This window comes from Ahaetulla prasina, chromosome 1, assembly GCF_028640845.1.
Source record: "Ahaetulla prasina isolate Xishuangbanna chromosome 1, ASM2864084v1, whole genome shotgun sequence".
NCBI classification, from domain to species: Eukaryota; Metazoa; Chordata; class Lepidosauria; order Squamata; family Colubridae; genus Ahaetulla; species Ahaetulla prasina.
This window is the reverse complement of record NC_080539.1, coordinates 2,776,640-2,794,571: the sequence shown is the minus strand read 5'-3', so window position 1 is coordinate 2,794,571 and position 17,932 is coordinate 2,776,640. Positions and strand designations below refer to the sequence as shown.

The window sequence follows — 17,932 nt, the reverse complement described above, 5'->3', positions numbered from 1 at the left end:
GTTTGTTTTTTCACGGACTGAGTTTCCTACTACCTCCTGGGCCCTGGGTCACAACATCCTCATCAGTCACCTCCAGACCTGGGGGCTGTTGACTCTCCATCTGAGGGCTAACAGACTGCCCAAGCTGCACCTCTGGTTCTCTCTCTCTGTCCATTCCCTCTCTCCCCCCTCCCCAGCTCTCAGGTTGCCTTGATGCTCGCCGCCTCCTCCTTTGATTCAGCGGCCAAAAGGCCACAACATCTGGCTGGTGCAGAAATCCAGAATGAGTGTTAAAAAAAAACGGTTTTTGGACACCTATTCCGTAACGGGTAGTCCTCAACTTGCGACCACAACATTTATGTTGCGAAGTGAGAAATTGGTGAAGTGAACTTGGCCCCCTTTTACGACTCTTCTTGTTAAGCGAATCACTGCCGTTGTTAAATTAGTAAGGCGGTTGTTAAGTGAATCTGGCTTTCCCCCCGGCTGACTTTGCCTGTGAGAAGGTCGCAAAAAGGAATCACGTGACACACACACCCCCAGACACCGCAACCGTCATGAATGTCAGTCAATTGCCAGGCGTCTGAATTTTGATCGGGGATGCTAGGATTTTAATTAGCTTTAACGTTTTAATATTTTATAAATTGGGGTTTTAGTTTTAATTGTTTTAATTCGGCCATTTATTTTATTTATTTATTTATTTATTCGATTTTTATACCGCCCTTCTCCCGAAGGACTCAGGGCGGTGTACAGGCAAGATAAAACAATACAATATACAGATTAAAATACCATTTAAAAAACTTATTTAAATTAGCCTAAAATTAAAAATTTCCATACTAAAAACCCTGTTTAAAAATTGATAAAAGATAAAATTCAATTTAAGCCAGCCCCGCGCAAATAAAAAGATGCGTCTTCAGTTCACGACGGAATGTCCGAAGGTCAGGTATTTGGCGTAAACCCGGGGGAAGTTCGTTCCAGAGTGTGGGAGCCCCCACAGAGAAGGACCTTCCCCTGGGGGCCGTCAGCCGACATTGCTTGGCGGACGGCACCCTGAGAAGACCCTCTCTGTGAGAGCGTACGGGTCGGTGGGAGGCATGCGGTAACAGCAGGCGGTCCCGTAAGTACCCAGGTCCTAAGCCATGGAGCGCTTTAAAGGTCGTAACCAGCACCTTAAAGTGCACCCGGAAGGCCACGGGTAGCCAGTGCAGTCTGCGCAGGAGCGGTGTTATATGGGAGCTATGCGGAGCTCCCTCTATCACCCGCGCAGCTGCATTCTGGACTAACTGGAGCCTCCGAGTGCACTTCAAGGGGAGCCCCATGTAGAGAGCATTACAATAATCCAGGCAAGAGGTAACGAGTGCATGAGTGACCGTGCACAAGGCATCCCGATCAAGGAAGGGGCGCAACTGCCGAACTAGGCGAACCTGGTGGAAGGCGCCCCTGGAGACGGCCGTCAAATGATCTTCAAACGACAGCCGTTCATCCAGGAGGACACCTAAGTTGCGCACCCCTTCCGTTGGGGCCAGTGACTCGCCCCCAACAGACAGCCGCGGCTGCAGCTGACTGTATCGGGGTGCCGGCATCCACAGCCACTCCGTCTTGGAGGGATTGAGCTTGAGCCTGTTTCTCCCCATCCAGACCCGTACGGCTTCCAAACACCGGGACAGCACTTCAACAGCTTCATTGGGGTGGCCTGGGGTGGAGAAGTACAGCTGGGTGTCATCAGCGTACAGCTGATGTATATTTGTTGTTGTTGATGATTATTTGTATAATAAGTTTTTTAATCATGTTTTTATGTGTATTTTGCTGTTGTTTTTTATTATGGCTGTAAACCGCCCTGAGTCCTTCGGGAGAAGGGCGGTATAAAAATTTAATAAATAAATAAATAAATAAATAAAATGCTGCAACAGCTGTAAAGGGCCGTGGTGGTTCAGGCTGTAAGATAGCCTGTTATTAAAACACAGCAGCCTGCAATTACTGCAGGCTCGAATCCCACCAGGCCCAAGGTCGACTCAGCCTTCCATCCTTTATAAGGTAGGTAAAATGAGGACCCAGATTGTTGGGGGGGGCAATAAGTTGACTTTGTATACAATATACAAATGGATGAAGACTATTGCTTGACATAGTGTAAGCCGCCCTGAGTCTTCGGAGAAGGGCGGGGTATAAATGCAAATAAATTTTTTTAAAAAGTGTGAAAAAATGCTCACCAGTCACTTTTTTTCGGTGCCGTCATAACTTTGAACCGTCACTAAGTGGACTGTTGTAACTCGAGCGCGACCTGTGGTCCTCCGCTTAACAATCGTTTGTTTACTGACCGTTTGGAGTTCCAACGGTTCTGAAAATGTGGACACTAGAGGGCAGTAGCGGACAATGTATAAGCCATCCTCTCTGCCGCTGAGCAGGCAGCATACTGCTAGTCCTCAACCTACGACCAGAACTTAGAATTTCCATTGCTAAGCAAGGCGGTTGTTAAGGCCGTTGTGTTCCCACTTTACGACCTTTTTCACCAGGATAGTTCAGTAAGTCGCCGCAGCTGAACCATGCAGTCGTTAAGCGAGTACAGCTTTCCCCCATTGACTCTGCTTTTTTAGGGAAGGCCACAGATGCAATGACCTGACCCCAAGACAGTGCAGCCGTCAAAAGTGGCTTCGGTGTGAGGTACCAGCTGTACGCGGATGACACCCAGCTGTACTTTTCCACACCGGGCCACCCCAACGAAGCTATCGAAGTGCTGTCCCGGTGTTTGGAAGCCGTACGGGTCTGGATGGGGAGAAACAGGCTCAAGCTCAATCCCTCCAAGACGGAGTGGCTGTGGATGCCGGCATCCCGGTACAGTCAGCTGAGTCCTCGGCTGACTGTTGGGGGCGAGTCACTGGCCCCGATGGAGAGGGTGCGCAACTTGGGCGTCCTCCTGGATGAACGGCTGTCTTTTGAAGACCATTTGATGGCCGTCTCCAGGAGAGCTTTCTACCAGGTTCGCCTGGTCCGCCAGTTGCGCCCCTTTCTAGACCGGGATGCCCTATGCACGGTCACTCACGCCCTTGTGACGTCTCGTCTGGATTATTGCAATGCTCTCTACATGGGGCTTCCCTTGAAGGGCATCCGGAGGCTCCAGTTAGTCCAGAATGCGGCTGCGCGGGTGATAGAGGGAGCCCCTCGTGGCTCCCGTATGACACCAATCCTGCGCAGACTGCACTGGCTACCTGTGGCTTTCCGGGTGCGCTTCAAGGTGTTGGTAACCATCTTTAAAGCGCTCCATGGCATAGGGCCGGGTTACTTACGGGACCGCCTGCTGCTACCGAATACCTCCCTCCGACCCATGCGCTCTCACAGAGAGGAACTCCTCAGGGTGCCATCGGCTAGACAGTGTCGTCTGGCGACACCCAGGGGAAGAGCCTTCTCTGTGGGGGCTCCCACCCTCTGGAACGAACTCCCCCCAGGACTTCGTCAGCTCCCGGACCTACGAACCTTCCGCCGCGAGCTCAAAACTTATTTATTCGTCTGCACAGGGCTGGGCTAGGTTTTTAAAGGTTAATTTTAATTTTAAATGGGTTTTATATATTGTTTTTAATTGGCTGGGCTGTATTTAATATGTTTTTTAATGACTATTTTACTTTTTGTATTGATATGTTTTTTATTGGCCTGTTAACCGCCCTGAGTCCCTAGGGAGATAGGGCGGTATATAAATTTGAACAAATAAATAAATAAATAAAACTACAAGTAGTCCTCAACTTACGACAGTTTGTTTAGTGGCCGTTTAAATCAAGAAAACAACCAAGCTCAGAGAGCGGTAAAGAGATTGGAGAGCCACCCTGTCTGAAATAGTACAGGGTCTCTCCTGCTTGGGCAGGGGGTTGGACTAGAGGACCTCTAAGGTCCCTTCCAACTCTATTCCGATTGATATTTATCTATAAATTAGCACCAAGGACCCCACAGTCATTCCTCCTCCTCCTCCTTAACAATCTGGTTTGTTAAGTGAACCAGATTCACTTAACAACCATGTTTGCAACGGCAGTGATTCCCTTAACAGCGGTGACAAGGAAGGTCGTAAAAGGGGGGAAAACTCACTTAATGACTTCCCGCTTAGCAACAGAAATTTTGGGCTCGATTGTGATCGCAACTAGAGAACTTAAACCTGTAGTTTCTGCTAGCTTTTTAGCTCTTTTTGTTTAAATATTGAATAAAGCTCATATATATTCCTTGTGTGTCCAATCACACTTGGCCAATAAAAAATTCTATTCTATTCTATTCTGTTTGTTTATTTATTTATTTATTTATTTATTTATTTACTTATTTATTTATTTTATTCGATTTTTATACTGCCCTTCTCCCAAAGGACTCAGGGCGGTGTACAGCCAAATAAAAATCCACAATATACACTTTAAAACAAGACTAAAACAAAACATATTACAAGATGGCCAAAATTTAAAACAGTTTAAAACCCTAAAATATAAATAGCCCCAGTTAAAATTTAATAAAACTATTAAGCCAGTCCCGCTTGAATAAATAAGTATGTTTTTAGCTCACGGCGAAAGGTCCGAAGATCAGGCACTTGGCGTAGGCCAGGGGGAAGTTCGTTCCATAGGGTAGGAGCCCCCACAGAGAAGCCCCTGCCCCTGGGGGCCGCCAGCCGACATTGTTTGGCGGACGGCATCCTGAGAAGTCCCTCTCTGTGTGAGCGTACGGGTCGGTGGGAGGCATAGGGTAACAGCAGGCGGTCCCGTAAGTACCCGGGCCCTAAGCCATGGAGCGCTTTAAAGGTGGTAACCAAAATCTTAAAGCGCACCCGAAAGACCACAGGAAGCCAGTGCAAACTGCGCAGGAGTGGTGTTACATGGGAGCAACGAGTGGCTCCCGTTACTACTCGCGCAGCTGCATTCTGGACTAACTGCAGCCTCCGGGTGCACTTCAAGGGCAGCCCCATGTAGAGAGCATTGCAATACAAACGGGAAGTGACAAGAGCATGAGTGACCGTGCATAAGGCATCCCGGTCAAGGAAGGGGCGCAACTGGCGAACCAGGCGTACTTGGTAAAAGGCTCTCCTGGAGACGGCCGCCAGATGATCTTCAAACGACAGCCGTCCATCCAGGAGAACGCCCAAGTTGCGTACCCTCTCTGTTGGGGCCAGTGACTCGCCCCCCACAGCCAGCTGCGGCTGCAGCTGACTGTACCGGGATGCCGGCATCCACAGCCACTCCGTCTTGGAGGGATTGAGCTCGAGTCTGTTTCTCCCCATCCAGACCCGTACGGCTTCCAGGCACCGGGACAGCACTTCAACAGCTTCGTTGGGGTGGCCCGGGGTGGAGAAGTACAGCTGCGTATCATCAGCATACAGATGGTAACTCACCCCAAACCACAGTTCTGTTCTGTTCTGTTCTGTTCTGTTCTGTTCTATTCTATTTATAAATTCCAGCATCTGAAATGGTTAAAAAGTGTTAAGTTACCTACTATTAAGTAGCCCTTGACTTGCAGCCATTTGTTTAGTGACGGTTTGAAGTTACAACGGCAGTGAAAAAAGTGACTTAGGACCGTTTTTCACACTTAGTGACGGTTTCAGCATCCCCCCCCAGGGTCACATGATCAAAATTCAGACCCTTGGCAACTGACTCGTATTTATGACAGTCTCAGTGTTCTGGGTTCAAGTGATTCCCTTCTGCGACCTCCTGACAAGCAAACTCAATGGGAAAACCAGATTCGCTTAGCAACCGGATTACTAACTTTATCAACCGTAGCGATTCACTTAGCAACCATGGCAAGAGTGGTCGTAAAATGGGGTGAAATTCACTTAACAAAACGTTTTCCTTAGCAACAGAAATGTTGGTCTCCGTTGTGCTTGTTAGTCGAGGACTACCTGTAATAGGGTTGGGACCTTGGAGGTCTTCTAGTCCAGCCCCCTGCTCAAGCAAAGAGGCTGACTACAGTGGTTCAGTTGGGGACCAAGTAGTTGGTTTTCTTGTGCCCAGAAGAGCGATTTCCATCCAGGGCTTGGAAACGTCAAGATTGCAGGTGTGACCTAAGCCCCATCTCTCTCTTTACCATAAAATAACAGAACAACAGAGTTGGAAGGGACCTTGGAGGTCTTCTAGTCCAACCTCTTATTTAAACAGGAACCCCTACACCATCTCAGACAGATATTTGTCTAAAACCTCCAATAATAGAGCACCCACAACTTCTGGAGGCAAGTAGTTCCACTGGTTAATTGTTCTAACTGTCAGGAAATTTCTCCTTAGTTCTAAGTTGCTTCTCTCCTTGATCAGTTTCCACCCATTGCTTCTTCTCCTGCCCTCAGGTACTTTGGAGAATAGCTTGACCCCTTCATCTTTGGGGCAGCCCCAGAGATATTGGAACACTGCTATCCTGTCTCCCCTAGTCCTTCTTTTCATTAAACTAGACATACCCAGTTCCTGCAACTGTTCTTCATATGTTTTATCCTCCAGTCCCCTCATCATCTTTGTTGCTCTTCTCTGCACTCTTTCTAGAGTCTCCACATCTTTGTTAACATTGTGCCGACCAAAACTGGATGCAATATTCCAAGCATGGCCTTACCCAGGCATTAAAAATGAGGAGGGGCTTTCTTTCCATCATTGTGGCCCCCTTTAGATAACCTCTGGCAGATCTTCCAGCTTGAGGTTCCTTCCTTGGTGACTGGGGGAGCTAATCCCATTGTGGCACTGCCATGCTTTCCTTTGCCCTCTGCTTACAACCCATCGCTTACAACCTCTGTTTACAACACACCACTTACAACCTCTGCTTACAACTCACCACTTACAACCTCCGCTTACAACCCACCACTTGCAACCTCTGCTTACCACCTCCGCTTACAACCCACTGTTTACAACCTCCACTTACAACCCACCGCTTACAACCTCCGCTTACAACCCACTGCTACAACCTCCGCTTACAACCCACTGCTTACAACCTCCTATTACAATCTCTGCTTACAACCCACCGCTTGCAACCTCCTCTTACAATCTCCGCTTACAACCCACTGCTTGCAACCTCCTATTACAATCTCTGCTTACAACCCTCCGCTTGCAACCTCCTCTTACAACCTCCGCTTACAACCCACTGCTTCAAACTCGCGCAGCTATCCATGCATCCGTTCAGGGGGTGGCTGGGTTTCCACAACCACGTTCTCCCGTCCTCTTCCAGGTGTTCCGGGTCGTCAGCATCTGCCTGGGGAACCCACCCACCACCTTCTGCTGGGAATATTACGACAAGGAGAAGAACTATCACAAGATCGGGCCCATCAGCCCCGCGAAGTTCTACCAAGACCACGTCAAGCCGCTGTTTGATATGGAGAGCAAGGTAGGGAGATCTCGCGATGCAAACCAGCCTGAAGCAATTGTTTCTCTGATCCTGGAATCTCTCTCTTTTTTTTTTTTGAGATCTGGGCACATTCCTCACCTAAAATCTCTTTGCTCAAATCCAGTCCAGCCCAGCTGTGTCTCCCAGTGTGGCATCCCTCCCCAATATATTCGGCATTCCTTCCTTGCTGAAACTAGAATTCCCTTTTGGGATTCAAACAGGAAGGGCGATTTGATTGAAATTCTCCTTTCTCTTGGAATACATGAATCTCACGAGAAATTTAACCCCATGGTCTGTTCACTTATTTCATGGTTTCTGAAAACCGCACCCTACAGTACTGGGTTAGAAACCAGCAGGTGGGGAGTTCTAGTCCCGCTTTCATCATGAAAGCTGTCTGGGGGCCTTTGATCCAATCACTAGGAGCTTGTGAGTTCTAGTCCCACCTTAGACATAAGAGCCAGCTAGGTGATTTTGGCCCAATCACCAGAAGACAGTGAATTCTAGTTTGTGCCTTAGGCAGGAAAGGCAGCTGGCTGACTTTGGATCAATCGCCAGGAAACAGTGAATTCTAGTTTCTGCTTTAGGCATGAAAGGCAGCTGGGTGGTTTTGGCTCAGTCACCAGGAGACAGTGAGTTCTAGTCCCTCCTTAGATATGAAAGCCGAGTGGGCACCTTTGACCCAATCCCTAGGGCAGGGGTCTGCAAACTTGGCTCTTTTAAGACTTGTGGACTTCAATTCCCAGAGTTCCTCAGCCAGCTGGCTGAGGAACTCTGGGAATTGAAGTCCACAAGTCTTAAAAGAGCCAAGTTTGCAGACCCCTGCCCTAGGAGCTTGTGAGTTCTAGTCCCGCCTTAAACATGAAAGACAGCTCGGTGACTTTGAAACCATCACCAGAAGGCAGGAAGTTGCTGACTGGGGGAATTCTGGGAATTGAAGTCCCCCAGTCTTTAAAGTGGCCAAATCAAAATTTGAAAAAAAACCCCGTCCCGTCTGGCTGGTAGGGAATCCCAGCCGAGTTAGAAGGGTCACCCTTTCCTGCACCTGGCTGCCCCTAACATTCCCCCCCTCCCCATCTCCTCTCCATCTCACAGGTGTGTCTGGTGAACGATCCTCGGCCCCGGAACAAATACAACCAGCTCTACACCGTGGATTATCTGGGCAACATGGTGGGAGGCAGGAAGACCCTTTACAACAACCAGCCGGTGGAGTTCTTGAAAAAGATGGTGGCCGCGTCCATTCAGGATGGAGAGGTCAGCCTCCCTCCAACCCCCCAAACACCCCCCCCCCGTGGTTGACCCCCAACTCTCTTCTGCCTTTTCTTCCTCATCCTGACCGTTGGCTCTTCTCTCTCTCTTCTCCGGCAGGCCGTGTGGTTTGGCTGCGACGTTGGGAAATGTTTTAATAGCAAGCTGGGCATCAACGATTTGAAGATGTAAGGTTTGGCGCAAGAGGGGCCCCATTTGGAGGGGTGGGGTGGGGGCTGACCACGGGGAACGCTTCCAAGCAGGAGCCCCCAGTTTCTCTCAATTGGGGGGGGCTCTTGTCTGCACACGGAGGCCATGATTTATTTTCTTACGTGCGTATTGTTTTATTCATCAAATTTATTGGTAAAGACTATTTATTTACTTACTTGTGTCCCTGTTTCTATGAACAACTCAGGGCAGCGAACGTGCCTAATACATCTTCCTCCTCCTATTTTCCCACCAACAACCCTGTGAGGTGGGCTGGGCTGAGAGAAAGGGACTGGCCCAAAGTCACCTAGCCAGCTTTCATGGGTAAGGCAGGACTAGAACTCACCATCTCCTGGTGATTGGACCAAAGTCACCCAGCTGGCTCTCATGGCTAAGGCGGGACTAGAATTCACTGTCTCCTGGTGATTGGACCAAAGTCACCCAGCCGGCTCTCATGCCTAAGGCAGGACTATAATTCCCAGTCTCCTGGTGATTGGACCAAAGTCACGCAGCCGGCTTTCATGCCTAAGGCAGGACTATAATTCCCAGTTTCCTGCTGATTGGCCCAAAGTCACTCAGACAACTTTTATGCCTAAAACGGCACTAGAACTCACTGTCTCCTAGTCATTGGCCCAAAGTCACCCAGCTGGCTTTCATGCCTAGGACGGAACTAGAACTCCCTGTCTCCTAGTTTCTAGCCAGACCAAATTGTCTCAATCATATCCTGAGCTTATCAGGAGATCAGCATTTTTTATAAAGAGAGGGGACAAAGCAGGCCAAGTTCTTGGGGTGACTTCTCCCTTCAGTCCCAATCAGCAAGGTATTGTGGGAGTTGAAGTCCACGCGGTTGGTCCCAGCCCCAGTCCGCCTCCCACCCTCTCATTCATAAACCTTTTCGGCTGTTTTGCAGATACAATCATGAGCTGATGTTCGGGGTGTCAGTCAAGAATATGAAGAAAGATGAGCGGCTGATTTTCGGGGACTCCATGATGACGCACGCCATGGTCATTACAGCCTTCACGAAGAAAGTAAGTTCTCCCTGCCTTAAATTTTCATTGGTCCTAGAGATTGACAAGATGTTCTGTCCTCCCTCACCTCCGTTGAGCGATGGCTTAATTAGCCGGCACTATCAGCTCTGGCAGCAAACTAGCGAGCATCTGCCAAGTGTCTCTGTTATCTCTCTTGATGAGTCAACCAAGAACAAACAGTACTTCACCTCTAATTCTCCCTCTAAGCAGTTGATTTGCTTGCCACGAAGTGATATAGCAGCCCTTGCTGCTTTTATATCCTGTGGGGTGTGGCTCCATGACTCAGCACTTCCTAGGCCTGCCCCACCCCTGCTTCCGTTGTTCCTGCCTACGAAATCTAGGGTCCAGCCAGGCCTGATTGCCATCAACCGGGTCTGGAGGCGTGGCCTGGGGGGGAAAGAGTCAGGGGACAGAGGCCTCGTTATCTCCTCCACCTGGCCTGCCTCTGGCTCCTGGAGCTGAGCCAGGGAAGCCGGTGCTCCCAAGGTAAGTCCTGATGGCCCTTCCCCCTCACTTTCCAAGTCACTTTCTGGCAGGGGGCCTGGCTCGGGGGGCGCAGACACAACACAAGGTTTGATTGACTGATTATGGGTCATCAAATGGATGTCAACTCAACGATGACATATAGGGCCTTCTCCATTACGTGTCATCCAGTTGTTGGTCAACTCTTAGCGACCAGCTAGCTCAGGGGTCTCCAACCTTGGCAACTTTAAGCCTGGTGGACTTCTGGCTGGGGGGTTCTGGGAGTTGAAGTCCACCAGGCTTAAAGTTGCCAAGGTTGGAGACCCCTGAGCTAGATGTTGGCTGGCTCAGGAATTCTTGGGAGTTGAAGTCCACAAGTCATAAAAGGGCCATCGTTCTCCACTCCTGACCTAGATAGACCTTCTCCGTGATCTGTCCCAAACCTGGTCCTTCAAGACTTCCAGTTATTGACCCATCGTCACTGTAGTTGAGTCCATTCCCCTTGCTCCTGGTTGTCTTCTTGCCTTCCCTTCCACTGTTCCCACCATGGTGGACTTCTCAAAGGAGCTGCTCTTTGCGTTGATTGTTCTATTAAGTCAGTTTGGCGACCACAAAGGTAGACCTTCTCCAGGTTGAGATGGGTCCCACCTAGTTTTCCAATGGTGTCCCCATCACCACTAGAACTAAGTTCATCCGTTAAAGTGGTGATGAGTTCACCATAGGAAGTCTTGAAGAACCAGGTATGGGACAAATCATCATGCAGAAGGTCTATCCAGGTGGTCCCTGAGAGTCAAAACTTGATACAACATAATGAGTTGATCAGTCGATCAAAGACCTAAATCCTTTGAGAAGTCCATTATGGTGGAAAAGAAGGAAGAAAAGACCAGGGGTCTCCAAACTTGATGACTTTGTGGACTTCCAACAGCCAGAATTCCTTAGTCAAGAAATCAAAATTGGAGACTCCTGGAGAAGAGGACATTCTGGCTGAGGAATTCTGGGAGTTGAAGTCCACAAGTCATCAAGATATCAAGGTTGGAGACCCCTGGAGTAGAAGACAAGCTAGCTGAGGAATTCTGGGAGTTGAAGTCCAGAAGTCATCAAGATATCAAGGTTGGAGACCCTTGGAGTAGAAGACAAGCTAGCTGAGGAATTCTGGGAGTTGAAGTCCACAAGCCATCAAGATATGAAGGTTGGAGACCCCTGGAGAAGAAGACAAGCTAGCTGAGGAATTCTGGGAGTTGAAGTCCACAAGTCATCAAGATATCACGGTTGGAGACCCCTAGAGTAGAAGACAAGCTAGCTGAGGAATTCTGGGAGTTGAAGTCCACAAGTCATCAAGGTTGGGCCTCCCCGTCCTGGCAGCATCAAAACTGTCCCCCAAGCCTAAAAAAATGATGTTGGGAATTATTTAACGGGCGTGGTCTCATCCCCCTCACCCCTGGGAACACTGCCTAGTGGCTAGTCCCCTTACCAAGCACAGCAGTTCTCTTCCCTTCGAGCATTTCCAAATTCCCCTTTGTGCACCATTGCTTCATCCTGACCAACAATCCTGTTGCGGTTGTTTAAATAAGTTTTGAAACAATGCGGCTCATATATAAATATTCCCCCCCAGCGTTTTGCAGTTGCAAAAAAAGGATGGCATGAAGAGAGATTGGAAGAGAAGCAATCGTTGACAGCCAAATTAAAACCAGGAATGCTGGGCTGGCGGGGAGCTTGTTTGTCGTAGCAGCCGGTTGTCCAAATTTCTGAAGCGTTCTTGACTTCGGGACGCCAAGTAACAAAACAGGAAATTTTGCTAAAACTGCCGTTTTGGGGATATTTCCGTCAAAACCGCTAGTCCTTAACTTACAATAGTTTGTTTAGTGACCGTTCAAAGTTACAGCGGCGTTTTCAAAAAGCGACTTATGACCATTTTTTCCACACTTAACAACGGTTGCAGCCTCTCCATGGGGACCAAAGTTTGGGTGCTTGGCAAATGACTCATATTTATGACGGTCGCAGTATCCCAGGGGGTCACGTGATTCCACTTTTGCAACCTACTGACAAGCAAACCCTTTTCTAACTTATTTTATTTATTTATTTATTTATTATTTAGATTTTTATACCGCCCTTCTCCTTATCAACTGCAGCTATTCACTTAACAACTGTGAGAAGAAAGGTCATAAAAACGGGGCAAAATTCACCCAAAAAAAATCGTCTCACTTAACAACAGAAATTTCGAGCTCCATTGTGGCCGTAAATCGAGGAATACCTGTCCCCTTTCGGTCATTTTCAATCCCAAGGAAGAGCGGTGTTGCAGTCGCGGTTCCCGCTGGGTTTTTCTCACCGCTTGCGATTTTTCTTTTCTAGGAAGAACCGGACGAGGGCTACGAGAAGTGGCGCGTGGAGAATTCGTGGGGTGAAGACCGTGGGAATAAAGGTAAGGCGTCCCTGGTGAAGGGGAGGTGAAGAGGGAGGGGGGGCTTTCCAGCCAAGGGGAGGGTAACACATCCCCATGCAAGAAATCTGCTTTCAGTGCTAACCCACTCCCCAAATTAACTGCAAGGAGTGTCTATCTGTCTGTCTCTCTCTCTCTCTCTCTCTTTCATTTAATAATAATAACAACAGAGTTGGAAGGGACCTTGGAGGCCTTCTAGTCCAACCCCCTGCCCAGGCAGGAAACCCTACACCATTTCAGACAGATGGTTATCCAACATTTTCTTAAAAATTTCCAGTGTTGGAGCATTCACAACTTCTGCAGGCAAGTCGTTCCACTTATTAATTGTTCTAACTGTCAGGAAATTTCTCCTTAGTTCTAAGTTGCTTCTTTCCTTGATCAGTTTCCACCCATTGCTTCTTGTTCTACCCTCAGGTGCTTTGGAGAATAGCCCAACTCTTGCCTATCTTCTATCTTCTATCTGCCTGTCTGTCTATCTAGCCTTAGTAAGGACACACCTAGAGTCCTGCATCCAGTTTTGGTCCCCGCACTATAAAAAAAGATGCTGAGACTCTGGAAAGAGTGCAGAGAAGAGCAACCAAGATGATGAGGGGACTGGAGGCTAAAAGATACGATGAATGGTTGCAGGAACTGGGCCTGGCTAGTTTAGTGAAGAGAAAGACCAGGGGAGACAGGAGAGGATCTTCCAATATTTGAGGGGCTCCCCCAGAGAGGAGGAAGGGGGGCAAGCTATTCTCCAAAGTCCCTGAAGGCCAGACAAGGAATCATGGATGGAAATTGACCAGGGAGAGATTCAATCTGGAAAAAAGGAGGAATTTTCTGCCAGTGAGGACAATCAACCGATGGAACAGAAGTTGCCTTCAGAAGTTGTGGGAGCTTCATTACTGGAGGCTTTCAAGAAGAGACTGGACTGCCATTGGTCAGAAATGGTGTTGGGTCTCCTGCTTGGGCGGGGGGGGTGGACTAGATGACCTACAAGGTCCCTTCCAACTCTGTTATCCTATCCCATCCTATTTGGAATTCTATTCTATTCTATTCTATTCTATTCTATTCTATTCTATTCTATTCTATTCTATTCTATTCTATTCTATTCCTTTCTTTCATAGGCGGCCCTTTCAAGCTTTCAGGATTTAAACACAGCAAAGCCCCTCCGATTATAGAAAGTTCTCAATTTACAACAATTTGTTTAATGACCATTCAAAGGTACAATGGCACTGAAAAAAAGTGACTTACGACCATTTTCACACTTACGACCGTTGCAGCGTCCCCATGGGGGATCAAAATCCAGACGTTTGGCAACTGATTCATATTCATGACGGCCGCACCATCCCGGGGTCTCGTGATCCCCTTTTGCGACCTTCTGACCAGCAAAGTCTATGGGGAAAGCCAGATTCACTTAACAACCGCGTGACTGAGTTCACAGCTGCAGTGACTCACTTAACAACTGGGGCAAGAAAGGCCATAAAATGGGGCAATACTCCCTTAACAAATGTCTTGCTTAACAATAAGACATTTGGGGGTTCAATTGTGGTCGTAAGTCGAGGACTACCCTTGTAGACGTTCCTCTGGGTTTGCCTTCTCCAGAGGCTTGGAGCTTAGAGTGACCTACTTTGGAAAAATCCCTCTGCTCCTGCAGAAGAAATTTGCAAGCCCCTTTGGCAAAAGGCACAGTTTTTAAACAACGACCTACTTTTTATGAAAAGGCGCCAGCTGCCGGGACCTGCAGCTCCATCGGATGAAGGGAGCTGTGGAAGACGAAAGCTGACGCTGTTTAATTGAACTGTTTGGCTGGGAAATAGGCTCTCTTTACAGTCGTGGCCAAAATCGTGGAAACCTTTTGGGGAAAGTGTATTTTTTGAGGTTTGATGGCTAATAACCCCACTTTTTTGGGGGAGTTTCAAGATAATTATATTCCACTGCTGGAATGGCCTGGAAATAGCCCAGACTTTCACCCAATTGAAAATCTAGGGAGCTGACTCAAGAAACTGGTTAGTCAGAAGCGACCCAGCAATAAAACCCAGTTAATAGAAGCCATCATTCCATCTTGGTTTCACATGAGAACAGCTGCAGAACTCAAAGACTTGGTTCACTCCATGGGAAGACGTTGTAAGGCTATTCATGCTAAAGGTTACCCAAAGAAGGATTAACTGACATGGGGATCATTTTTGTATATCTCATTTTTTTCTACGTGTTTCACTTTTCTTCTTTATAATGCAACTGCTATTCTAATAGCAAATCCTTCCTAAAAGTTATTGCATTACATTCTTGATTAAATTATCTTTCCATTGATACATAATGTTATGGTACTATTCCCCACAAAAAAGTCGTGTTCTTAGCTAGTTTTAGAAAATACAATTTTCCCAAAAGGTTTCCACAATTTTGGCCACTACTATAGCTTGCAAAATCCTCAGGAACCCAAAAGCACAATAAGGCTTATAGAATAGAATAGAATAGAATTTTTTATTGGCCAAGTGTGATTGGACACACAAGGAATTTGTCTTGGTGCATATGCTCTCAGTGTACATAAAAGAAAAGATACGTTCATCAAGGTACAACATTTACAACACAATTGATGGTCCATATATCAATATAAATCATAAGGATTGCCAGCAACAAGTTACAGTCATACAGTCATAAGTGGAAAGAGATTGGTGATGGGAACTATGAGAGGATTAATAGTAGTGCAGATTCAGTAAATAGTCTGACAGTGTAGATGGAATTATTTGTTTAGCAGAGTGATGGCCTTCGGGGAAAAACTGTTCTTGTGTCTAGTTGTTCTGGTGTGCAGTGCTCTATAGCGTTGTTTTGAGGGTAGGAATTGAAACAGTTTATGTCCAGGATGCGAGGGGTCTGCAAATATTTTCACGGCCCTCTTCTTGATTCGTGCAGTATACAGGTCCTCAATGGAAGGCAGGTTGGTAGCAATTATTTTTTCTACAGTTCTAATTATCCTCTGAAGTCTGTGTCTTTCTTGTTGGGTTGCAGAACCGAACCAGACCGTTATAGAGGTGCAAATGACAGACTCAATAATTCCTCTGTAGAACTGGATCAGCAGCTCCTTGGGCAGTTTGAGCTTTCTGAGTTGGCGCAGAAAGAACATTCTTTGTTGTCCTTTTTTAATGATGTTTTTGTTGTTAGCTGTCCATTTGAGATCTTGCGATATGATAGAACCCTATAAGAATAAGAATAGAATAAAATAGAATAGAATAGAATAAGACAATATAGTCCCCAAATAATAACAGAAGAAATTAAATCGTATACAGGTTGTCAGTCCTCGATTTACAACAGTTTGTTCAAACTGTTCAAAGTTGCCAGGTCACTGAAAAAAGCAACTTAACGACCGTTTTTCACCCCTATGACCGCTGCAGCATCCCCCCCCCCGGTCACGTGATTTACATTCGGAATGCTTCACAAATGACTCACATTTAGGATGGTTTCAGGGGTCTCGCAGGGTCACATGATCCCCTTTTGTGACCTGACAAGCAAAGTCAGTGCGGGAGCCAGATTCATTTTAACCGCTGTGCTAGTAACTTAACATCTGCAGTCACTCACTTAACAAACGGGGCAAGAAAGGCCATAAAATGGGGCAATACTCACTTAACAAATGTCTTAGAATAGAATAGAATAGAATATGACTATCATCAAGTGTTGTAGGTGTTGCACTTTGATGAAGGTATCTTTTATGTACACTGACAGCGTATGCACCAAAGACAAATTCCTTGTGTGTCCAATCACACTTGGCCAATAAATTCTATTCTATTCTATTCCTTATTCTATACTATACTATACTATTCCTTATTCTATTCTATTCTATTCTATTCTATACTATTTCTTATTCTATTCTATTCTATACTATTCCTTGTTCTATTCTATTCTATTCTATTCTATTCTATTCTATTCTATACTATACTATTCCTTATTCTATTCTATTCTATTCTATTCTATTCTATTCTATTCTATACTATACTATTCCTTATTCTATTCTATTCTCTACTCTACTCTACTCTTCTATTCCTTGTTCTATTCTATTCTATTCTATTCTATTCTATACTATACTATTCCTTATTCTATTCTATTCTCTACTCTACTCTACTCTACTCTACTCTTCTATTCCTTGTTCTATTCTATTCTATTCTATTCTATTCTATTCTATACTATACTATACTATACTATACTATACTATACTATACTATACTATACTATACTATACTATACTATACTATTCCTTGTTCTATACTCTACTCTACTATTCTATTCTATTCTATTCCTTATTCTATTCTATACTATACTATACCATTCTATTCCTTGTTCTATTCTATTCTATTCTATTCTCTACTCTACTCTACTATTCTATTCTATTCTATTCCTTATTCTATTGTATTCTATTCTATTCTAATTATTCTCTTCTCTTCTATTCCTTATTCTATTCTATTAACAAATGTCTCGCTTAGCAATAGACATTTGGTGTTCAATGGTGGTCGTAAATCAAGGACTTACCTGTATTATGCTCAATTACAGTCATAAGTTGAGGACTCACCTGTATTGGGCTCAGTTGCGGTCGTAAGTCAAGAACTACCTGCATTGGACTGACTTACAGTCGTAAGTTGAGGATTTACCTGTGTTGGACTTGCTTACGGTACTACGCCAAGGACTTACCTGTACTGGTTTCACGTATGGTCGTAAGTTGAGGACATACCTATATTGGGCTCAATTGTGATCGTAAGTCGAGGACTACATTTAGGGAGAGTTCAGTTTGGAAGTGGAGTCTGGCTGGGATTCAGAAACCGACGTCAAACCTCGGTCTAAGGCTGGCCTAAAATAACAGACAGGGTGAGAGGTGGAGAGTGAGAAGTTAGGGAGGAAATCAGACCCCTTTCTTGGGGTCTCCCCCCACATTTCCTGCCAAGCCTCCCCCCACCTTTCCCAAGCGGAGAGTGGGGAGGGGCTCTCTCTGGCCTCCCTGACCTCTTCCCCCCCACCCACCCAAGGGCATTGTTCCCACCGCAAAGGGACTTCCTCCGATATGCAGGAATTTCCTCCGGGCCCCGAGGTTATCAAATCTGCTTTTCCTTGGGTTTTGTTTCCAAAAACCACTCGGCCTGTTCCCTGTACATTTTGTCCTGGGTTTTTTTTTCTTTTCTTCCCCAAGCGAGAGAAAGTGCAAAGGCCGGATTTTGCATCGTGGGGCTGAATCCTCAGTTTCCCCTTTTCCGTGGCCCTCAGCACACCTTGAAATCGCACTCACACAATCAGCTGGCCTGGCCTTAAG

At 46.5% G+C, this 17,932-nt stretch overlaps 1 protein-coding gene across 1 annotated transcript in view; it reads left to right on the top strand.

Annotated features, from left to right (window-relative positions):
• BLMH (bleomycin hydrolase) overlaps positions 1–17,932 on the top strand; it is a 30,824-nt gene that overhangs the window by 9,224 nt on the left and 3,668 nt on the right. The window contains exons 4-8 of the mRNA XM_058163977.1: positions 7,129–7,284; positions 8,377–8,535; positions 8,650–8,717; positions 9,647–9,764; positions 12,576–12,645. Coding sequence (XP_058019960.1) covers positions 7,129–7,284; positions 8,377–8,535; positions 8,650–8,717; positions 9,647–9,764; positions 12,576–12,645 — 571 coding nt within the window. The remainder of the gene's footprint in view (positions 1–7,128; positions 7,285–8,376; positions 8,536–8,649; positions 8,718–9,646; positions 9,765–12,575; positions 12,646–17,932) is intronic.